Source organism: Centroberyx gerrardi, chromosome 13, assembly GCF_048128805.1.
Source record: "Centroberyx gerrardi isolate f3 chromosome 13, fCenGer3.hap1.cur.20231027, whole genome shotgun sequence".
Classification (NCBI taxonomy): domain Eukaryota; kingdom Metazoa; phylum Chordata; class Actinopteri; order Beryciformes; family Berycidae; genus Centroberyx; species Centroberyx gerrardi.
The window spans coordinates 4,733,806-4,757,399 of record NC_136009.1 but is presented as its reverse complement, the minus strand read 5'-3'; the positions used below and the strand labels follow the sequence as shown (position 1 = coordinate 4,757,399).

Below are 23,594 nucleotides of genomic sequence, written 5' to 3'. Positions count from 1 at the left end.
AGTGAAGCCCACTGATTGATTTAAACTGCTTCTCTGCATTGTGCTGTGAACTGACACAGAAGGTGAAAGATTGGTTCTTAGCAGCATGACCAACTGTACCAACCTGTCAAAGTTCTCACTTTCCCTGCCCATACTACAGTCTTCTTCTATGACAAATGAGGTGAATGCATTCAATCTAAAAGTGGACAATCACTTCCTGCTCTGAGCAATCATCAGAGAGTGGTGGATCTTTTACATATTTAAAATTCCATATGATGTGGTGGATGAGCCTGTGGAAAGCAGCAAGTTTTCCAACCATCCCCACAAAGGAAACAAGATCTTGTTAGACAAATGACAAAGTGCAAATCCACACAGCTTGTATATGTGCTCACATGTCCGTGTGCCTCGCATATGTTGGTCAAACGAAGAAATCTCTCAAAATGCACAAACAGCCAACTGCTGATATGGATTATGCCGTAGCCAAGAACTATATGGAGGCAAATCATGGCTCCTCATCCTCTCTGACATTTGTTGAATTGAGAGAATAATGCTGCTGAGTAGGGGAGACAGACTTAAAAAGCTGTTAATGATACAATACAATAATACAACAATACAATGTTCTACTGATATATCACCAATATCAGCAAATCAGGCTTTGGTGTGTGTGTGTGTGTCTATGTTCTCTTGCGCCTGAAGAGGCCACAGAGCCAAGAGACCATCCCACAGACAAACCCCTGGTCTCCTCTCCCTCCTGCAGATCCCTGGACAGAGAGGCCAGCGGTTGTTGCCGACTCAGCTGTCTGAAACCAAAGACGTTCAGTGGGTGGAAAACAGGTAAACAGGTAAAGTGTCATGTCTGCCTCAGTCTCCTCAACAGATCCAAGATGGGTTTGCATGCTCAGGAGATAAGCAGGTCATTGTAAACAGGATTTTGTGTTTACATGCACCAGCGCACAATCAGACTACATGAGTGTCCCAAATAATGTCAGATTATTAATGCGCATGTAAACAGACACAATGGAGTCTATGTGGATTCATCACAATGAACTTTGTGTTGATGAAATGTCCATGACTCCTACATTTAGTCTGGACCTCGACCCAAACTGAACTACAATATCTGGTGGAAGGAATGTTCACTTTCTGTTAAACTTAAAATAAAGAAATAAACGAGGTTGAATTGAGACATGAGCAGCGGAGACAGAAACTGATGCGTCTTGAGCAGCAGAAATGTGCAACATATTAACTGACTGCATGATTTACTATGTTGTGATTCAATATGAACATGTAAATATATCAGCAAAACCACAAGAACACTGCAGAGACTTCTGATATTTACAAGTATATTTTATTTACAATGATTTGTATTACAGTACACTGATTTCTCATACTTGTACATCGAATTCAAGGAGTCAGACTAGGTGTAATTTAGAGGGAATCCTTGCAGTGGCTGATATTAGTTGAATATAAAATTTATTTTGTTCTGAAAGTTGATTAAAAAAAAACTTGTCACCTTGGCTTTTTAAGGCTGTAAAAAATATTTTCTGTTGCAAAAAAAGGATTGTAACAATAAAAAATTCAATGCCATATATTCTGTATTCTATATTCTGAGACTGTATTCCTTTATGCATGACTGAGTGAATATGTGTGTGTGTGTGTGTGTGTGTCATTGATGCATATTGAGTTGCCGTATCTCGTCCACTCTGTTGCGGTGCAGCTGGAAGGCAGGAGTGACCCAGCGGCCACATGAACACTGATCTCCACACCAATTGAACGAGCCCAGCTTCGAGCTGCACTTAGGACACAGCAGCTGCACACACACACACACACACACACACACACACACACACATATAGGAGAGAGAGAAGAGAAGAGATTGTTTGCATACGTGCACAGAGAATGAGTCCTGTGCGTGTGTGGTGTGTGTGTGTGTGTGTGTGTGTGTTACCTGTCCGTCCATCACTCCAAGTAAAGCCTGTTCCATCCACTGGACTGGTTCAATGAAGTAAGACGTACACTGGACTTCTCCTACAACACAACACAGGAAACATCATCGCTGCAGTGAAGCAATTTGTTCAGTTTGTGTCATTATTTTAAAAAATTATATTAGTTGATGTGCATAGATGTAGAATTTGATAGTTTGATTGGCAGGTCCTCTTACCAGTGAGGTTACTGGTCTTCTTGTGGCTGAAGGCTGAAGCTCCACCCCCTACTGGGTGACTAAGAAGACTGGAACCACGGAAAAGAGTCCTTCTGCAGAGGGAAGATAGTAGGTGTTACACCAGGAAACTACAGGATAATAACAGAGTCTAAACGCAGTCTGCAGGGGGGAAGATAGTAGGTGTTACACCAGGAAACTACAGGATAATAACAGTATCTAAACACAGTCTGCAGAGTCCATTTTATTTCTCCCTCCATCCTTCACCTGCATTTCCTGCACCTATAAGAGACTTCAGAGGAGCTGGAGTGGGCGGGGTCAGCGGCAAACACCTCCCTGGGGACCTGCTGCAGCTCTGCACACGCACACACACACACGCACACACACACACACACATTAAAGTCAAACATAGGTAAATAGAAAACATGAGTAAACACTACATAACTTTCTGCGTAATCTTGGTGTCAGTCTGTATAGAGGACTTGTAGGTGTGTGTGTGTGTGTGTGTGTGTGTGTGTGTGTGTGTGTGTGGTTACCAGGGTATTTCTCAGTGATCTTGGTCAGTCTGTATTGTTTGTACAGAGGACTAGATGTGTCCACTTCACACTGCATGGCCTCATACAGACACAGCTGCTCCTCAAAACCCCTGTTCACCCTGAAACACAACAGCCTCACCATCAACCATCTGTCTGTCTGTCATCATCAGGTCATTTACCAACTGTCACAATACACTGAAACAGCACATTTGTCAAACTGGTCATTCATATACTGTATAGTGTCATATTTAAATACCCATATTTTCTGCTGTAACTTATTACCATTTGCTGCCCAAAATTCCCACAGAAAGTTTAATTCTGTCTTATGTTGGTGTTGTGAAGTCAGCTGTAGGCTTCATTAAAAGTCAACTTTGCTCGAGTCCCAAGTCAGTCTCAAGTCTTGAGGCACAAGTCTCAAGTCAAGTCCCAAGTCTAAATGTAGATTACCAAGTCAAGTCCAAGTCAAGTCCAAGTCATTAATGTCAAGTCTCAAGTCTAAATGTAGAACAGCAAGTCAAGTCAGAACAAATCAAGAGTCCAGTATCAATTTAATATCTTAAAGAAAACTAAATATCTAGGACTTTTCAATGCAATATGGTTTTAAGAGGATAAAAACTTGGTAAGAGCATCATGAGTTTGATTTCTATAATCAGTTTAAACTTCAATAAATTAAATCATTCCATACAAATTCAGAAAACAGAATTTAAATTCAGTCGAATCATTCATTCAAATCTCATCACTTTCAATCTAAGTCATTTACACAAACACAAGATCTCAAGTCAAGACTTTAGAAACCTTTTCAAGTCGTCAAAGTACAAGTCAGAGTCAAGTCCCAAGTCACCAGAACCCAAGTCAAGTCAAGTCTCAAGCTATTGAAACTGTGACTCGAGTCCCACCTCTGGTAGACACACACACACACACACACACGCACACACACACACACACACACACACACTTCTTACTGTACGTCTGGTTTGGTGCTCTGCAGTCTGCTGTAAGCCTCAGTGAAGCCCAGCTGGTGTCTCTTCATTAGATAGGCTGTTACCATGGCAGCGCTGCGACTCCGCCCAGCCTGGCTAACACACACACACACACACATTCATTTTAATCTGTCATGTTTGTTCACATCACACCAGAGTGACCCGCCTCCCCCTGACCTCTGACCTCTGACCCCTACCAGTGAACGAGCGCAGCCCCTCCCCCCTCCAGCGCCTCCTGGATGAACAGGAAGCAGTCGTCCATGTGACTCAGGAGGTCGGAGGTCGCCTCGTCCAAAACGTTGATCCACTTCCTGCGGAAGCCCCCGTCGGCAGAAAGCAGGGGGGCGGGGTCTACGGAGTCCACCGACAGGATGTGAGTGACGGCCGCGTCGGCCAATCCCTGGCTGTCGTTGAGGTTGGCTGCAGTGCCGATGAAAAGACCGGGATCTACCTGGAGCATGACTGGAGAGAGAGAGAGAGAAAGAGAGAGAGCGAGAGAGAGAGAGAGAGAGAGAGAAAGAGGGAGAGAGAGAGAGAAAGAGAGAGACAGAGAGAGAGAGGGAGAGACAGAGAGAGAGAGAGAGGGGGAGAGAGAGAGAGACAGAGAGAGAGTCATAGGGGCATAGGGGGTAAAGTCTATGACATAATAAAGTCAATGTATGTCAGTAATAAGTGTGGAATAAAAATTGGAAACAAAAGTACAGATCTCTTCACTCAAGGGAAAGGAGTATTTCAGGGAAACAGCTTGTCACCAACTCTCTTTAACATCTACATCAATGAGTTGGCAATGCTGCTGGAACAGTCTGCTTCCCCTGGCCTGAGCCTACACAATAAGGAAGTTAAATTCCTGCTCTATGCTGACGACCTGGTGCTGTTGTCACCAACACAGCAAGGTCTACACAGCATCTGGACCTGCTGGAGCAGTACTGTCACACCTGGGCCCTGACAGTAAACTACAACAAATCAAAAATAATGATCTTCCAAAAGAAGCCCAGATCTCAGGAAACCAGATACACATTCAATCTAGGAAATACTGTACTGGAACACACTCTACACTATGACTACCTGGGACTCAAAATCAGCGCCTCAGATAACTTTGGTCTGGCAGTGAATGCACTGAAAGAAAAGGCCTGTAGAGCCTTTTATGCAATTAAGAAAAGATTCCACAAAATAAACATACCAATTAGAATTTGGTCTAAAATCTTTGACAGTGTAATCCAACCCATTGCCCTTTATGGAAGTGAGGTCAGGACTACACCAGATGGGACAAACATCCTACAGAGGTCCTGCATGCAGAGTTCTGTCGGACCATACTAAACATCCACAGAAAAACACCAACCAACGCATGCAGGGCAGAACTAGGCCGTTACCCACTGATTATAAACATCCAAAAAAGAACTCTCAAATTTTGGATGCATCTCAAATCGAGTCCCCAAGACTCCCTGAGATCTCAGGCACTGCAAACCCAGGAGCTGAACCCCCAAAAGAGCCCATTCTGCCAGCTGGTCAGGAGACTGACTGATACAGACCAACCTCACACCAGCACTGCTCCAAAACCACCAATCAGAGTAAACCAAATTATACAACAAACAAAAGATACATATCTGGAACATTGGACAAATCAAACACGAACACAAAACAAGCTTAATTGCTATCTGGCCCTAAACCGTAAATATAAATTGGCAGAATATCTTTTCAGTGTAAAAGACCCAAAGCAGAGACAGATCCTGAGCAGATACAGACTGAGTGACCACAGTCTGGCTGTAGAGAAAGGACGACATAAGAAGTCCTGGCTACCAAAAGAGGAACGAATATGCGGTCATTGCACAACAGGTGAGGTGGAGACAGAGATGCACTTCCTCTTGAAATGTGACAAATATAATCTAATTAGAGCAAAATACTTTAAGAAATTTGAATTATTAATCCCCAACTTCACTAAACTGAATGAAAGTGTCCAACAGCAGATCCTGCTGGGAGAGGGACAGGCAGCAGGTCTAGCTGCACAGTGACCACCTGTCACAGACTGAGGGACGGCCCAGAATGATCATCTGGACCTATCTTACTCACTACTGTTTGTTTATTGTTGTATTATATTATTCTAACACTGTACTTATTGTTAATAATATTATCATAATTTGTAGTATTATAATACTAGTACAATTACTTATTGTTATAATACTTATTATTTTAATACTGTTCTTGCTTTGTCAGTATCTTATTTGATTTATTTTACTAGCAGAACTGATTCTGTCTTATTCAGTAATGTATCCTCTGTTTACTCTGTTGTTAGATCAGTTGGATCCTTTCGTTGACTGTCCTGAGACGCTTTGGCAATTTTGTTGTTATGACATTCATGCCAATAAAGAAAATTGAATTGAATTGAATTGAATTGAATTGAGAGAGGGGGGGGGGGGAGAGGGAGACAGAGAGAGAGGGGGAGAGAGAGAGGGAGAGAGAGAGAGAGGGGGGAGAGAGAGGGAGAGACAGAGAGAGAGAGAGACAGAGAGAGAGAGAGAGAGACAGAGAGAGAGTATAAAGTTATGTTTTTTTTCTCCACATGTTGATACAATAATGTGTTGGGGGAGAGAGAGAGAGAGGGAGACAGAGAGAGAGGGGGAGAGAGAGAGGGAGAGAGAGAGAGAGGGGGGAGAGAGAGGGAGAGAGAGAGAGAGAGACAGAGAGAGAGTATAAAGTTATGTTTTTTTTTCCACATGTTGATACAATAATTATTTGTGTGTTTTTGTATTATGTTTGTATGGTAACTGAATTGATAAAAAGTGTAAAAAAAATAAATAAATAATAAAACAGACAGAAAATTTGAGATTGACAGAAACAGTATCAACAGGACTATGAGCATTTCCCACTTGACTTTAGATTGCATTTATGAAAGCTGTAAGAAAAACAAGCCATTTTTAGTAGTAATCAATAGAATGTAGTAAATCAATAGAATATTAAGATTAAGGAGCTTGAGATCTTTCAGGCACAATAACACACAGTAGGCCTACTTTAAAAACCCAATATTGAGAATCGTTTGGTATGAGAAACTACTCTTATTCAACCCATAATATAACAATTCATACTGTTAACTGAAATGCCGTTTCTGTTTCAAGTGAAAGAAAAGTGATTCTAGCCCCGATACGTTCTCTCTTGTATGGGAGAGAACTTTACTACAAACTCCATTAAAAAAATTCTGACAGTTTATTGTTGCCTTGTTTATCGACAAAGCTTCATATATCATAAAATATGACTGAAGACCTTTTCTACATCATTAGGAACTAGTCTTTCATTCGGCACACATCCAACCCACCAAGTAACAATTATTTCTACAAAATGTCAACTTTTACAACTGACAGCGTCAGTTAGCAAGCTGAAGCTAGGATAACTTGTATACCTGACAGTTAACTCAGTCACTCAGCTTTTATGTTTTAGCCTTTCCTGTGAAGCCGTCGTGTTTCGTTGCTATTAACAAGCCATATTTATTCAAGTAAAAATCATTAAAAAGGCTATTAACATACAAAATGCCAGTAGAAAAGTAAAGCGTGTGATTCCCAACCTGTTTGGTTCGCCTTTTCAAACCATCCGGTCGGAAACAAAGCCCGGACGCTTTCTGTTCCAGGCAGCAAAACGCAGCAGAAAAGAACTGTTATGTTCAATTTTGGGGATAAGTTTAGTCGAGATATTACGTAATAGCAAAACAAATTGACTCTTTTTATTACAAAAAATATTTAATTGTTTATTTGAATGTGAAAATGACCCTTCTATTGTCTTTGCAGTAAGTTTACTTCTACATGGCTATTTTTATTCAGAAGCCAAAATTCTAAATTGTCTGTTTCTGCTCGTTTCTACATGAATTGCTTCTCTTTTTTGAATCTTCTTGGAGCAATGTATAATGTTATTATCATGTGAGGTTGTTTTATGTCTTCTTTATTGTTTTATGTCTTTCAATATTTTATTTTGTTCTACACTTTTCAATATAATTGAAGTTCCCTGTTAGTTCACAATGCATTTGACATTTTATTGTTATTATTTGATTGCTCTAGATTATTATTATTTGTATACTTTGAAAAATTTATATTTTAAGAATGTCAATATGTATCGTTATGCCTTGCTGAATCTTAATAAAAGTAAACTGTTAAGTGCTCACTGATGAATGTCAGGATTACTTTAGGGTTGATGATAATTTAGTTATAGTCATATTACTGATTATGTTGTGTGAATTCATAACTCGGCTCCAATTTCTCTGACTGTGTGATTGTATACTACACTGTAATACATCGCCAGGAGGAAACAGCAAGGTGTAATAAGCAGTTTCTCAAAGCTAAGCAAGCAGAGTCAATGGATGAACTGGGAAAGTGTAGAGGAAGAAGTTCAGTTGGAAAGAGCTTTGGAATATGGAGGCATCTGCAATTATGCTGCGTTCGTTTCAAAGTCAGAGATCAGAAGTTCCCAGTTGAAATTTCCGACCTTTGACCTCCAGTGGTCCAGCTTGGAAAAACCAGGGAAGAAACATGGACACCTTCAAGATTTAAATTAGCCCAATGTAAAATACTGTTCTCCACACAACAGCTAATGTTATGTCAATGATATTTGGCAGCATTAGCTAGCTAGTTAGCATAGAATGTTAGCAACTGTAAGTGCAACTTTACATTTCAAATTCATATGTTTAACCATTTACCACACAGTGGCAAATGTGTGTTTTACTATATTTAAGGCCATGCAGTTCTGACAATCGACTTAATGGTATTTTGAGGATTGCAAACATGCTAAAAGCAAGAGTTTCATACTTGGAATTCCGACCTGAAAGGCCATTCCATTGCATTTTTTCCTAGTAGGAAGTCAGAAAGAAATGTCCGACCTCTGACTTTGAATAGAACGCAGCATTAGATTCATTGACGGATCAGATGTGCTGCCATCACCCAAAGACCCCACATGTCCTCTGTGTTCAGAAGCAGCAACACACAAACATCCTTTCAAGATGCAAAGTCAGTCTTACAGTAAACAAGTGTTGAAGCCTCTTGCAGCAGAAATCCAGAGTAAACAAACAGAAAAGAATTCTTTAACTGTCAGGAGAGAGCATGAAACTGTCTTCATACGTATTACAGTAAAAGGTGAAAAAGTCAGGAATTATTACTAGTGAGTAGGCACAACAAGTTAGGACAGTTAGGGGAAGCTGGGGAAATATGAGCAAATTCAAAACAAATCAGTTTTGAGCAGGCCGTTTCAAGCCAGCAGGGCTTTCAGGGCCTGTGATTGTTGGTACAACTTGGGTTCTGAACTGCTCATGTCAAGCCCAGAGGATCAACCATCCCATTGGCCTGTTGTTGGGATTGATGGGGATGTTGGAAATTACAATGTGTGACGGTGTGGACTAGATGTAAACTAAAGTGTAGGTGCTTGAATTTCTCTGCATGCAAAGGTCATTGTTTCCCCTCTAGGCTGAATGAATCTCTCCTCTTCTCTTCTCTGTTGTGTTTCCTCATTGCAGTTTTTCTCAGTCGCTTTGGTACATTTCTCAAATCATCCTTAACATTTGCAAAACAGTAAGTGCATTTCTCGAAACAATTCGTACAAACAGCACCACACAATGGATTACCTGCAAAAGCCCATAACTTGCTCAAAATCCTTAGTCTATCTCTCAAAAGTAAATATTTATGTCAATGAACATGTCAGTGCCATCAGAATGACAAGGCCTTGTGTCATTGTTTACAAACAAGATAGTCAAAATGCTTAGCCATGTTGTCAATATAACAGTGTACTCTGTAAGTATTTTCTGGTGTAAACTATGGTTAAGGTTTTGATGACAATGATTGAAAATGCACATGGCTGCACTTTTTCTGTATGGCATATATCAATTTCAACAGTACAAAGTTACACATTACTGTATGTGGGAGATTACGTAATTGCAAGAGATTGGACAGGATTCACATTTACGCTTTTACTGTTTGTACTGTAATTTGTTGACAGACCATGTCATTGCGATACAGAAAAGAAAAAGACAAGACTGTTTTACAACACTGCACAGCACAAAGGAAAAAAATACAAAATTAGAAATGTAAACATAGGAAACACCCCTTAGGCAGAACTGTACATGCAGCGCTGTATGGGGAGTTACAGTGCAGTCTTTCTACACCTCCTGACGTTCCTGTCTTGTAACACTGTGTTGTGCTCTGTCTGTATATGCTTGCCAATTGAAGGTTCATGAGATGCACCTCTGAGCTATTTTAGAGAACTGGTTGATCATTGGTTGATCTAACGCTTCACACATTCCCCTTCATTAGTGAAAGTCAAGATTCACCTGAGAGGAATTCATTAATTCAGGACACATTTACAAAAAAAGTCTAATAGAAATGTATAGAAAATATGCTTGACAGATTATGACAACTGGTTCAACCATTTTGCATGTAATGACTTATGCAATGAACTAATGCCTAGATGTTTTGGGGGATAAAACTATTCAACAGAGAACCAGTACAATACATTTTGATCAACATGACATAAGCAATTGATAATTTAGGAAACAGCAGGCAATTGTACATAATCATTTGCATGAATGTGCCAAAGCATTTGCAATTTGTTCAAAAGAATGAGAAATTGCTTTTATGATGTGCACAAGTGACTAGATGATGTGGAGGTTGAACAAGTAGTTTTGAGAATTTTAATTCTGATCTGAGAAATGTACCAAAGCGACTGAGAAAAACTGTAAAGACATGTTTCATAATGTCTGACTGGCCTCCTGTTTCTCAACAATGTGTGTGTGAACGTGTGTGTCACTCCGAAACGCCCGCCAGCGTGTGTCCCACAGTCTGTACATGGTCACACTATGGGGTGCTAATAAAGTTTTTACGACGTGCTTTAATCTGACTGTCTGACCAATCGGAGGGCCTCGCTCTGACCGCAGCCCTCCTCCAGGACTCGTTAAGCGGCTGCCGATCACAGATAATTAAAAAATGACAAAACAGACACACACACACACACACACACACACACACATGCACACACACACGGTCAGGCGTGAGCAGCAGGTGAATGGGAACAGAGTGGGTGTGCTGTGGTGTTTGGCCTGCTGTAGTGACTCAGTGACACTGTAGTGTCTCTAGCAGCTGCTCTGTGGGAGTGTTAACAAGCTGAGAGGTGACACACTTTCTCCATCACCACCTCACTTCATATAGCCTATATACTGTATATACCCTAACCATGAATTGAAATATATGGAAATGTATTTAATTCATTATACATTCACATTCACAGCAACATTAACTTTTTCACATGTTTTTGTTTTTTGTATTATTTTTTCCATTTTACACCCTCTCCTTCCTATTGCCCACCCCTCCCCCATTGCACACATACACACACACACACACACACACACACACACACACACCACCAAAGGGTCCGTGACCCAAAGTGGGACCCATAGTTTGGGAAATGCTGGGTTAAATGACCTATTCCACCAATGTCACAGACCACAGGTAATAACGTGACCCACCGTTAAGGTTTGCAGGACAGCAGAAGATGTGGATGTCTGTAAATTGACTGCGAAGAGTGTGGCTCTGTGTGAGATTCAATATGGCATTATCAGTGTATGGGACTGAATGTGGCCATCTCATAGTCAAAGATGCCCTCTAGAGGCCATCTCACAAAGCAACATCTCACTAAGCATTACCTGACTGACTGACTGACTGACTGACTGGTTGGCTGACTGACTGACTGACTGACTGACTGACTGACTGACTGACTGACTGACTGACTGACTGACGACCTGACTGACTGACTGAATGACTGACTGACTGACTGACTGACTGACTGACTGACTGACTGACTGACTGACTGACTGACGACCTGACTGACTGACTGAATGACTGACTGACTGACTGACTGACTGACTGACTGACTCACTGGTTGGCTGACTGACTGGTTGGCTGACTGACTGACTGACTGACTGACGACCTGACTGACTGACTGAATGACCGACTGACTGACTGACTGACTGACTGACTGACTGACTGACTGGTTGGCTGACTGACTGACTGACTGACTGACTGACTGACTGACTGACTGACGACCTGACTGACTGACTGAATGACTGACTGACTGACTGACTGACTGGTTGGCTGACTGACTGGTTGGCTGACTGACTGACTGACTGACTGACGACCTGACTGACTGACTGAATGACCGACTGACTGACTGACTGACTGACTGACTGACTGACTGACTGACTGGTTGGCTGACTGACTGACTGACTGACTGGTTGGCTGACTGACTGACTGACTGACTGGTTGGCTGACTGACTGACTGAATGACTGACTGACTGACTGGCTGACTGAATGACTGACTGACTGGTTGGCTGACTGACTGACTGAATGACTGACTGACTGACTGGCTGACTGAATGACTGACTGACTGACTGACTGACTGACTGACTGACTGACTGACTGGCTGACTGAATGACTGACTGAATGACTGACTGACTGAATGACTGACTGACTGACTGACTGACTGACTGACTGGCTGACTGAATGACTGACTGACTGACTGACGACCTGACTGACTGACTAAATGACTGACTGACTGACTGACTGGCTGACTGAATGACTGACTGACTGACTGACTGACTGAATGACTGACTGAATGACTGACTGACTGACTGGCTGACTGAATGACTGACTGACTGACTGACTGACTGACTGACTGACTGACTGGTTGGCTGACTGACTGACTGACTGACTGACTGGTTGGCTGACTGACTGACTGACTGACTGACTGACTGGCTGACTGAATGACTGACTGACTGACTGACTGACTGACTGACGACCTGACTGACTGACTGACTGACTGAATGACTGACTGACTGACTGACTGACTGAATGACCGACTGACTGACTGACCGACTGACTGACTGACTGAATGACTGACTGACTGACTGACTGACTGACTGGTTGGCTGACTGACTGACTGACTGACTGACTGGTTGGCTGACTGACTGACTGACTGACTGACGACCTGACTGACTGACTGAATGACTGACTGACTGACTGACTGGTTGGCTGACTGACTGACTGACGACCTGACAGACTGACTGACTGACTGAATGACTGACTGACTGACTGACTGGCTGACTGAATGACTGACTGAATGACTGACTGACTGACTGACTGACTGACTGGCTGACTGACTGACTGACTGAATGACTGACTGACTGACTGAATGACTGACTGACTGACTGACTGAATGACTGACTGACTGACTGACTGACTGACTGACTGGCTGACTGACTGACTGGCTGACTGACTGACTGGCTGACTGAATGACTGACTGACTGAATGACTGGCTGACTGAATGACTGACTGAATGACTGACCTTGTGATGCCCTCGGCTGCACCGTGGGAAAAAGTAAGAAAGAAAGAAAGAAAGAAAGAAAGAACAAAAGAAAGAAAGATAAAATAATTAAGTAAGGATTATATTACAACATAGAAATAAATACATACAAATAATAACACTTGTTACATCTACATACAGATGATTTAGCAAAAGGCCACAGAGAAAAGTAATGTTTTGAGCCGTCTTTTAAAAGAGGTGACAGGAGTCACATCTACATCTGGAAGTTTATTCCAGGAACTGTGAGTGCAAGAACTAAAATCAGCTTCACCAGATTTTGTTTTCACCCTGGGAAACTAACAAAGATGACCTCAGAGGTCTGGGTGGCTCAGATCCTAAAAGCAGCTCAAAAAAGTACATTAAATTAAGTGTCTTGGAGTGACCCCTCTCCCTCTTTTTCTCCTCTCTTTGTCTTTCTCCCTCATCTTCTACACATCTGCCTCTAGCAATTTCAACAAGAAACCTTTTGATCTCAAGCTGGCTTCTCCGAACTCAGCGCCACACAGAATAATAACAATAAAAGTAACAGGTGACAATGTGTCCCACATGTAGAAGATGTTTTATTATCCCAGGATGAAGCTAAACCATTGAAAATACATTGTAAACTACATGACATCAGTTTTTCCCAGTTCATAAAAAGGTTGACTTCTTGGAAATAAAACAGTTTTGCAGGACACTGTGTACCTACACTCTCTCTCTCTCTCTCGCTCTCTCTCTCTCACACACACACACACACACTCGACCACATAATTCCTTAAGTTGGTTGGCAGAGAATTTGTTGTCAAATGTCATCAGATAGGAGTGAAATCACACAGAGCCACAGACCTCAGAAGTGGAAAAAACACAAATACTTTACTCAAGTAAAGTATTATTACTTTAGTTTAACTTGAACTAAATTGGTATTAGATTATGTATACCGTCAATATATCATTGTCTAATTATTGTAATAATTATAATTACCACAAACAAATGAGAGCATGGTGGAGACGATCAAACCAGTGGTATTGTTAGTGCTAATGTTTATCAAAATTAAGACTACATTTCCCATAAACCCCAATGCTTACTTACTGGGTCTTTATCAGTCCAAGCTTTGGTGATAGTCCCTTTGAATCACATCATCAAAGATCGCACCAGTTATTGGAGGTGAAGTTCTAGAATTATGCCATTGTACCTCCTAGTCTCCATCCTAAAGCTAAAATAAAACTTCTTCTACTCAAGTAGAAGAAGAAGTTCAGATGTCAAAAAGCTGGTAGCAGCGTGGCTTAGAGCTTAGAGGTGAAAAAAACAACTTCACATATAGATAGGGGTGACAGTGAAACCAATCATCAGAATAGTCCTTCTAATACATTCTGTCATTGTGATCATTTCTCATTTCTAATTTCCCACCTTGAGAATGACTGAGCTAAATGTCTGAAATGTAAAATGTATTTAAAACAAGTGGAAAGGCAGGCTGTGTTGTGATAATTATAAAATCTACTCCAGTAAAGTAACTGGTGTAGTTAGTAATGAGTTACTTTCCATCTGTGTAGGAGGTCATTTACTGCCAGTGGAGGAAGTTTAAACACTTTGGAGGTTTTAATTTGTCTGTGGGTGCAGTGTGTGTGTGTGTGTGTGTGTGTATGTGTGTGATGCTAATTAAAAGTGTCCTGTCCCAGTGCTTTTGCCTCCTATATAAGACCAACAGACTGACAGAGAGAGCAGAAGAGGTAGAGGCGTTTACTGAGAAGGTAACTATTCTCTCTCTCTCTCTCTCTCTCTCTCTCTCTATATATATATATATATATATATATATATATGATAGTTGTTATATGATCATTTGTGTTGCAGATCTCTTTCCACTGAGTCTTGGATGAACATGATGAAGATGAAGATGATGATGAAGATGTCCTGGCTGCTGCTGCTTGGCCTTGCTGTGAGCTTCACTGCTGCTGCTGCACCAGGTATCTGCATGTCACTCTATATAACTCACTTGAACCATGAAGTATTATTTACATTTCCATAATACTGTACTTGTGCTTTGTGATGCTGCATAATATAATAATATTGATAATAATCTTTTCAAAACAAAGTTACAAAGTGCTTCACAATCAAGAGAGATAAAAGACTGACAAAAGACAGATCAATAAAACAGAAAGATCAATGCATCTGTGCAAAGACTTGTGTAAAGATCAGTGCACATAAATGCACTTATGATACCTTATAATGCCTTATAATGATGCCTTATAATGAACTTATAATGCATTTAAATGCACTTGTGATAACTTAGAATGCCTTATAATGCACCTATGATGCCTTATAATGCACTTAGGATTTATAATGCCTTACAATGATGCCTTATAATGAAAATATGATGCCTTATAATGAACTTATAATGCCATACAATGTCTTATGATGCCTCATAATGCACCTATAATTCCTTATAATGTCTTATGAGCACCACTTTATCTGTGCCTCTAATGGGTTTATAATCTGTTTGTAATGTATCACAACACACTACAAGTAAATTCTTCCCTACAGGCAGTTGTGTGGGTCGTTGTGGGGAGGTTTTCACCAGAGGCAAACAGTGCACCTGTGACTCAAGCTGCATGCTTCATGATGAGTGCTGTGACGACTTTGAGGCTGTTTGCACCAACGGTAAGACAAAAAAAGAAAAAGAAAAAGATAAATAAGAATGAACTTGAATGTTTTCTGTGGGGGAATTGAGTCATTGCAGCAGCAAATAATTGAATACAGCCAAGATAAAAATAAAAAAATAAAAATAGCATATAAATGAAAATAAAGGGAAGGTATTACACATAATGCAACTCACAATTACACTAGAAAACAAATAAAAAATATGTACGATATGAGAATATATCAACAAATATGAAAGCAGTAGACTGAGCTTAATTTCTTAGATCACTAAAAACTAGGGGCCACCAATCAGGAGGTCTAAAATAATGATCATGTAAGAGTACCTGCTGGAAAAAGAAATAGAATAAGATCTTTTTCACTTTTATCTTTAATTCTAGAAAGTGTAGACAAGTTGAAAGCAACATTTTGTATTCCCCCCCCCCCCTCTGTATTATACTGGTTGTGACCTGTGTGTTTTGTGCGTCTGTCATTCCAGCTCAGTCCTGCAGGGGGCGCTGTGCCGAGTTGTTCAGGAGGGGTCGGCTGTGTGAGTGTGACCCAGACTGCGTCCGCTACAACACCTGTTGTCATGACTACCAGCTGCGCTGTGGTAGGGGCCAACATCCGTAACCATAGCAACAACACAAGAAATGTCCTACTGTAACTTAGCAACACACTCAGGGATGTAGTGGAGCGTAAAGCCACCTACAGAAACCTATAGAATATCTCATAATATAATAAGTTATTATGAAATGCTTCCTACCACAGTGTCTCTCTGTCCTCAGATGCCAGTGATGTCCGTGTGCCAGCCTCGCCCCGCAGGAGCTACCAGTCTCTGAGGGCCACAGCTACAGGTTAGCAGCATCACTAACTAGCTAACTGCTAACTAGCTAGCTAGCTAACTACCTAAGTAACTAACTAACTAACTAGCTAGCTAGCTAGCTAACTACCTAAGTAACTAACTAACTAACTAGCTAGCTAGCTAACTAACTAGCAGCAGGACTAGTGGCAGAACCATCTTTCTTATATTTCTGACTCACTTTACATGTAAGCTGCTAGGGGAGCTCGGTTGGATATCAATATGACATGAATGCAGTGTTAGAACTTGCAGCTTGATTGGTAAATGTCTATATTGTACAGGCTTTATTTTGTATTTCCTTCTTTCAGCGTTCAAACAGTGAACTGAGGGGTGAGTGTGTTCTGTCTTCTTTAAGCTTTTCAACTAACTTCTGTGTGTTTTTCTTCATGAATTCCTCCCAGCCCCGTCCTCAGGCAATCGCAAATCGGGGAGAAGCAAGAAAAGGTCAGACAGTGAGAGTGAGGAATGGCTCAGAGGTGAATGTAGTTCTAATGCTGAATTTGTAGTCCACATGTTATAACTTTTATTGTGTTTTATTGTGACTAAACATAGTTGAGAAAAGTAGTTTTAAATGAGAGAAACCTAACTAATTTCCAGGTTCAAATTTTTCCTATGTCAACTCACAAAACAGAATAACATCTTTTTTCAGGATACTGATATTAGAGAAAAAATTGCCCACAAGCCACTTTAAATTGAATTTACATAAAGGTACTTCACAGGTACTTCACAGTCACCTAATATTTTAATCACTGACAACACAATGCTACAGTTTTACTACCTGGTGGACATGAAGTCGTGTATTTAACCATGTAAACCTGAAAACTATGACTGTGCCAATCAGTCAACATATACATTGTAAGGCCATGTTATAATGACATGCATTATGCTGTTATATTATAATACATTTTATCCATGTGTTTCTGCCACACACTAACAAGGAGCGTCGACCTCGCACCTCCGCTACCCTTTGATTGACGGCTCCTCTGGCCCCGCCCCTCCACCTGCACCAACCAATCCGCATCAAAATGGTTTGGAGAATTCATTCCTCCTCTCTTTCTTTCTTTGGTCTCTCTTTCTCACTCAAAAAAAATTATCTTTTATCATTTATTTAAGTTAAAAAAAATGTTGTTTTGGCCATTAATGGAAGCCAATTGTCTGGTTTCCTCTCTTCTTCTCCAGGTATGAGTAACATCCCTTTCAGCCTCTTGCCGGCGTCGGTCCCCTCCTCTTCCAGCTGGGCTCCAGACTCCCCAGCGCCTGGCTCCTCTCTGCCCAGCCAGAGTGCTCCGTCTCTGGGCAGCAGCGGTCCTCTGAGTCCCTCTGGTCCTGGAGCTGCTGGTGGTAAACTCAACCTCCAGCTGGTGCTGTCACATGGAGGAACGGCTCCTTCAGGGCCAAGTCAAGGTGATTCCATTTTTGGTTGAATTTAATATTAAAATGTAATATTTTCTTAGCTTGGAATTCTAAGGTTCTATGTGGTTTTTAGGCTCCAGACCCAGCACCCTGCAGGATGTAGCCCAGGCCCTGGGGGTCTCTCTGGGGGAAGGAGGCTCTGAGGGACCTGGGACAGGTAAGACAAATAGTACTATGTGTATGTGTACGTGTGTGTGTGTGTGTGTATGTGTGTGTGTGTGTGTGTGTCCCTGTGTGTCATGTTAAAGTAACTAATGTCGACATCTAGACTAATGTTTTTTAATCCCAAGGAAAAGCAGATTCTATGTCCTTTCTACTCATCTTGACAGCCATGATCTGTTCCAAAGAGTTCAAACTTAGATATTTGTGCTTGTGGAGTTTCACCCATAGATTTCAATAGTACATAACCTTGCCAATTTGTTATATAAGACTACAGTCACTTACATGCATAGATTTCTAACAATTTCCTATCCTTCCTAAACGTCCTATCACAAACTCTGGTGTGTGTGTGTGTGTGTGTGTGTGTGTTCCTAGGGCTGTTTGATAATAGTGATCTGTGCAGTGATTCTCCCATCAGTGGACTGACGGCTCTCAGCAATGGGACGATATTGATATTTAAAGGTCAGTGTGAGTTTGTGTGTATAATCTGATAATCAAATAGATAATAAGTTAGCAATTATACCCTATTCTAAATTATATAAAAGTAGAAAAAATAAATAATGTTTTATTGCTCTGAGGTATGTTTGTGTGTGTGTGTTTATAAAGAGTTTATAATGTCAATATGACTTGTATATAGGCTAATCTGTGTCTGATGTGTTCATGTAGTGTGAGTGTATGATGTTTCTATTTGTACATGCTGTATGTATTTATTGTGTGTGTGTTCCAGGTGACTTGTTCTGGTCAGTTGACCCGGTCAGTCGGTCAGTCGGTCCTCCACAAAGTATCACAGACACTCTGGGCATCCCTTCTCCCATCGACACTGTCTTCACACGCTGCAACTGCCAGGGAAACACCTACATCATCAAGGTACAAATACTACTAACACTACTACTAGTACTACTGCCACTACTACTACTACTTTTATCACTAATAATCAAAATAACAGGAAAAACCTACTTTGTCAAGGTATGAATATTACAAATGCAACTACTCCTACTAATAGCAGTGAGAATAATGTATATATTATCAAGGTAAAAGTGTGTATATAACAATACAATGCTAAGAACTAGAAAAGGGTTTTCTTCTAAATCCGAGCTTAGACCTCCATCATCACAGTATACAGTCATCCTGTTTGTCCTGAGCTGCCTGAAAAGACACCTTGATAGGAACTAGTATTTTAGAGCATTTGTAATGAAATTCCACCTGTTGACAGAGAGGTCACTATCATTAACCCCCCCAGGGAGACCAGTACTGGCGTCTAGACAGCAACATGGTGGTGGAGCCTGGCTTCCCTCAGCCTCTGGCCTCTGGATTCTCTGGTCTGACAGGAGACATCAGTGCTGCGCTGCCACTACCAGCCACCAGGAGCAGACCTGAGATGATTTACTTCTTTAAGAAGGGTGAGTAGCCTAAGTAGACCTGAGATGATTTACTTCTTTAAGAAGGGTGAGTAGCCTAAGTAGTAATGTAGTAATAAAGTGAAACTCTATTGAACCCTGTAGGTCCTCTAGGAGACACCATGCAGAAGTTCACTTTCCCTCCAGGCAGCGCTCCCTCCTGCAGCAAGAAACCCAGGACGTCCTACAGCAGCCGCTCGGCCCGCCAGGCTGGTTAGTAACTGATAAAACTGACCAGCTGATGCCATCAGTTTGCTGTTTGTTAGTTATTTACAGCGCTGTTGTTGTTTTCTCTCCTCCAGAAATTCATCTCAGTGGAGAGATCAACCTCAAAGTGTCTCTGAAGGGGTTTCCCTCCCCAGTCACCTCTGCTCTCTCCATGCCCAACGCTCAGAGGGGCGAGAAATACGAATACTACGTCTTCTCCGGACGTAAGAACCTCACACAGTTGAATAAGAACCTGTTAGAATACAGTAGAATAAGAACCTCACACAGTTGAATTAGAACTCATTAGAATACAGTAGAATAAGAACCTCACACAGTTGAATAAGAACCTATTTTCTCTTACTTGCCCAGGACTTTGAAAACATCTCTAGTTCTTGTATGGTATTTAACTCGCCTCTGTCTCTTCAGCTCTGTTCTTCAGCATCAAGATCTCAGGTGATCTGCCGGCTCTGGTCAAACCTCACCCGTCTGCAGCCCTCACAGCCCCGCCCAGCCTCAGCTCTGCTGCCATGGCAACCGACCCGGCCCGGAATGCCAACCCTCCCCACCCAGCCAACTCCATCATGGGCTGGCTGCAGTGTCCCTAGACCCGCCTCCATACAGCTGGAATAGTTTGAGAGGAATCTGCTTCAGCACCAGAAGATGGCTGCCAGAAAATTTTGATAAGTGTAGTGGAAATTAGCATAATCTTAGAATTTGACAGCAGTATCTTTATATCAAAACACTATTACTTTTCCCTGCTGGAAAATGGTGTAGGCCTACTATTAGCGGTTACTTCATGATCTTCCAGTAAGCTTACGTAAGAACTCTAACCAATAATACCGTAACATATTTTGGAACAATCCACCCCTCCTATCATATAAAGAAGAATCCAAAATGTGTGAAGCTCAAGATTATACACAAACCACTGAGTCACTTTCCATGCTTGTTCTGGTCCAACCTGTCCACTTCTGAACAGTTATGTCCCGCCCCAACATCCTGTTTCAATTGGAAAGATGTTGAATTTTGGAAGCAAAACACCATCAAAATGCTGTTTCCTTGTGTCTTTAATGTTGAATGGCAGCCATCCTCAGTGTGCAGGTTCATCACTCTGAATGGAAATGCTCTTTCTATCCATTCTGACTCTTTGGCCTCCACTCTGGTTATAAAACCACACAACGCTGCTTATTATTCAACTTTATTAGTGGAACAAAAATGTATCAACATAACAGCGCAATGACAGAGCAAAATTAACATACTAATAAAATTACAAAACTAGAATTGCTATCATGAATATATGTGAAACAAAATTACAAAACAACTAAAATATTTGAAAACCAAATTATGGAACAAAGTGAACTAAATATGTTGGAAGAAAGATCACAAAAAGCTCTCATATCGCTCTGTAATGTTGTGATTACTGATTTTGATTGGATAAAGACCAAAGGTTGAGAGAAACAGAAAACTCTAGGGAAACTTACGACTGCACTGAGTACCCTCTCTATCAAAATAACTAATGCGGAAAGAGAGCAATGTCTTTCTTCTTCCTGCCTGAGCTGAGCTGTCTGGGCTCCTGCTGATGACATCATTGCTAGGGGACGCTCCCTCGGCCCATGGCTCCTCCTCTTCCTGCTCGAGAGAATGTGACACCACCTGGAAAGCGAGGGAGAGACAGCAGTCAGGCTTTGTTCCATTTGTAATCGACGACTGAAATGATCAATTCTATCCCGCAGTACTAAATAGATGATATTCTCCCCATAATGGATGTGGTATCTGTGTGTATGCTGCTTTCTGCTTAATGAACTCCAATAAACTGCTTCATCATTACAATCCCAGCGACTGGAGCCTGCTCTGTGACATGACTGCAGTACCTTTGTGTGGTATGCAGCGGTGTAATCCTGCCTGAGACACTAAAAGACCAAATATGTCCCCGAGTCTTACCTCTGCGGATGAGTGTAGTCCTGGCCTCCCTCCCTCCTCTGCCTCTGGAGGATAGGCTGCTGTTCTGAGGTTGGCCTGCCAGGGGGCGCCGCTGAGTAGCGCTGCTGGTGTCTGCAAGCGAAGCCAAAGATGAGGAGAAAGTAGATTAGATGAGACTAAACTTTTGGCGTTTCCCCTCCCTGCCATTCTGTTTTTTTGTGTTAACTTAAACTTCTAGTCAGTAAAGCGGAATACATTACCAGGGTCCTGGCTGGTAGATGGCAGACCAGCGTCATCACTCTGCTGCCCTGTAGACTCCATGTCTGTCTGACTCTCTAAAGAAGACTCGACGCTAGGACTACACCGCGCACACACACACACACACACACACACACACACACACCACACACACACACACACACACACACACACACACACACACAGTCAGTGGGGGGAGCAGTGAGCGGCTTTCTGGTAGCGAAGGAGAGAGATTTAACTTTTATTTTTATTCATTTTTATGGTTTGGTTCAAAAGAGGCTCACCCCTCCCCCTCCTGCTCCATGAAGACCTCGTCTCCGTCGTCGGCAGCGGCAGCCATTCCGGTGGAGGCGGTGACCATGGGAACGGACTGGGAGGCCATGTTGTCACTGCTGTCTGAGGGCAGAGACTCTGTAAAGACCGTCACTGACGGAGACAGAGTGTCAACCAACAATATTCACCCACCTGACTTCTGCCGCATTTTCTTGTGCTACACAACTAGTTCAAAATACATTTATTTGGGGACTTTTGGTCTAAAATCTATGTAAAGCACTCAAAGTGGAATGGAAATTCAAGAAATTTGTGTGAAAGTATCGGTGTCAGATTAGCTGTGTGTGTGTGTGTGTATCTAAACCATGGACGATGTGATGTGTGTAATGTAGTGTGTGTGTATGTGTGTGTTACCTGGTGCGGCAACCTGTAATGGTGTGGTGGGGACGCTCCTTCCTCCCCCTTCCTCATCATGAGCGGCCAGGAACAGAGGAGACTCATACATACCTAGACCTACACACACACACCATTTGTGTTTCAGAAAAGATTAGGCGTTCAGAAAGATGTTAGAATAAACTAAGATTTAGACTTCGCAGCTTTGATTAGGGGTGTGTGTGTTTTGTGTGTGTGTGTGTGTGTGTGTGTGCGCAGTACCTCCTTGTGAGGCCAGCTGTCCCAGGTCAGAGTGCGAGGCTGACGTCTGAGGCAGCAGGTCTTCTGGAGGTCCGAACCTGAACCTGGTGAGACCTGCTACCTGAGGGGAACTAAGGAGACGATAGAGAGACATAAAGTTAGAGACATAGAGTTAGTCTGGTTTCCACTCCAGTTGGACTGGGAACCACCAGCTAATGCAACAAATGTGTTAAACAAGTTATAAAACATATTCTGCTGTATTCCTATAAAGTGATCCATTTGTAAAATTCCCTGACTTTCCCTGTGTGGAATACAAACTCTAAATTCCTTCATATTCCAGGAATTAAATGACCAGTGGGAATGCTGAACATAGCCTTAGTGAAGCTGTCAGTGTGTGTGAAATATATATTGTGTGCAGGTTTTACTGTATAGTCCGAATAAAGTGTGTGTGTGCATCTTACTGTATAGCCTCGGCGAAGCCATCAGTGCGGTGTGGGACCACCAGAGTGGGAGTACTGGGAACCATCCTGTCATCGTCATCAAAGAAATGTTGCTGCAACACACACAAACACACACACTCTCAATTAGTACTACAAATGCAGATGTTTTTCCTGACATGCTATGAGCTTCTTTTAGACAAATGATGCAAAACACACAGAATATCATGTTTTAAAACCAATAACACCAACATTAACACCAAAAAAACACACACACACACAGTGTCTCTTACCATACTTCCTATCCCAGGGGTTAGCTGAGGTCCTCGTCCTAGTGATGGTCGGCGTATCTGAGAGGATTGCCTCTGGATGGACAAACACACACATCATCACTGTGTGTTCA

General features: G+C 41.8%; 3 protein-coding genes across 4 annotated transcripts in view; 1 reads left to right on the top strand and 2 right to left on the bottom strand.

Annotated features, from left to right (window-relative positions):
* Positions 1-1,356: 1,356 nt before the first annotated feature.
* LOC139923096 (dual specificity protein phosphatase 12-like) lies at positions 1,357-6,021 on the bottom strand. Of its 2 annotated transcripts, XM_078287454.1 has the most exons (8): positions 5,930-6,021; positions 3,848-4,112; positions 3,633-3,746; positions 2,671-2,789; positions 2,402-2,489; positions 2,138-2,229; positions 1,925-2,004; positions 1,357-1,786 (listed from the first exon to the last, which is right to left on the bottom strand). In XM_078287454.1, exons 2-8 carry the CDS (start codon positions 4,108-4,110, stop codon positions 1,643-1,645), a joined length of 900 nt encoding a protein of 299 aa, XP_078143580.1. In that variant the 5' UTR covers positions 4,111-4,112; positions 5,930-6,021; the 3' UTR covers positions 1,357-1,642. The 2 variants fall into 2 exon arrangements, with proteins under 2 accessions (XP_078143580.1, XP_078143581.1); XM_078287455.1 differs by lacking the exons at positions 3,633-3,746; positions 5,930-6,021 and having other exon boundaries at positions 3,848-4,203.
* Positions 6,022-15,613: 9,592 nt separating this feature from the next.
* LOC139923094 (vitronectin-like) lies at positions 15,614-20,281 on the top strand. Its single transcript, XM_078287609.1, has 12 exons — positions 15,614-15,662; positions 16,138-16,251; positions 16,427-16,495; positions 16,902-16,976; positions 17,680-17,904; positions 17,987-18,070; positions 18,448-18,534; positions 18,800-18,939; positions 19,313-19,472; positions 19,584-19,682; positions 19,772-19,900; positions 20,103-20,281. Exons 1-12 carry the CDS (start codon positions 15,614-15,616, stop codon positions 20,279-20,281), a joined length of 1,410 nt encoding a protein of 469 aa, XP_078143735.1.
* A 505-nt stretch (positions 20,282-20,786) lies between these two features.
* LOC139923095 (nucleoprotein TPR-like) overlaps positions 20,787-23,594 on the bottom strand; it is a 30,097-nt gene continuing 27,289 nt past the window's right edge. Inside the window, exons 48-55 of the mRNA XM_078287521.1 lie at positions 23,485-23,556; positions 23,216-23,307; positions 22,776-22,885; positions 22,536-22,634; positions 22,136-22,277; positions 21,854-21,951; positions 21,615-21,725; positions 20,787-21,326 (exon numbers count right to left, since the gene is read on the bottom strand). Of these exons, the coding sequence (XP_078143647.1) occupies positions 21,265-21,326; positions 21,615-21,725; positions 21,854-21,951; positions 22,136-22,277; positions 22,536-22,634; positions 22,776-22,885; positions 23,216-23,307; positions 23,485-23,556 (786 nt within the window). The 3' untranslated portion in view covers positions 20,787-21,264. The remainder of the gene's footprint in view (positions 21,327-21,614; positions 21,726-21,853; positions 21,952-22,135; positions 22,278-22,535; positions 22,635-22,775; positions 22,886-23,215; positions 23,308-23,484; positions 23,557-23,594) is intronic.

What these genes read in the sequence shown, in the direction of transcription:
- LOC139923096 (XM_078287454.1), bottom strand. Translation starts at nt 4,110, where the DNA reads ATGCTCCAGGTAGATCCCGGTCTTTTCATCGGCACTGCAGCCAACCTC. An exon ending in GGGGCTGCGCTCGTTCACTG is followed by an intron (nt 3,747 to 3,847) that starts GTAGGGGTCAGA and finishes TGTGTGTGTTAG; the next exon opens with CCAGGCTGGGCGGAGTCGCA. An exon ending in TATAGGTGCAGGAAATGCAG is followed by an intron (nt 2,230 to 2,401) that starts GTGAAGGATGGA and finishes TTCCCTCTGCAG; the next exon opens with AAGGACTCTTTTCCGTGGTT.
- LOC139923094 (XM_078287609.1), top strand. Translation starts at nt 15,614, where the DNA reads ATGCTTCATGATGAGTGCTGTGACGACTTTGAGGCTGTTTGCACCAAC. An exon ending in CTCTGAGGGACCTGGGACAG is followed by an intron (nt 18,071 to 18,447) that starts GTAAGACAAATA and finishes GTGTGTTCCTAG; the next exon opens with GGCTGTTTGATAATAGTGAT. An exon ending in GACGATATTGATATTTAAAG is followed by an intron (nt 18,535 to 18,799) that starts GTCAGTGTGAGT and finishes TGTGTGTTCCAG; the next exon opens with GTGACTTGTTCTGGTCAGTT.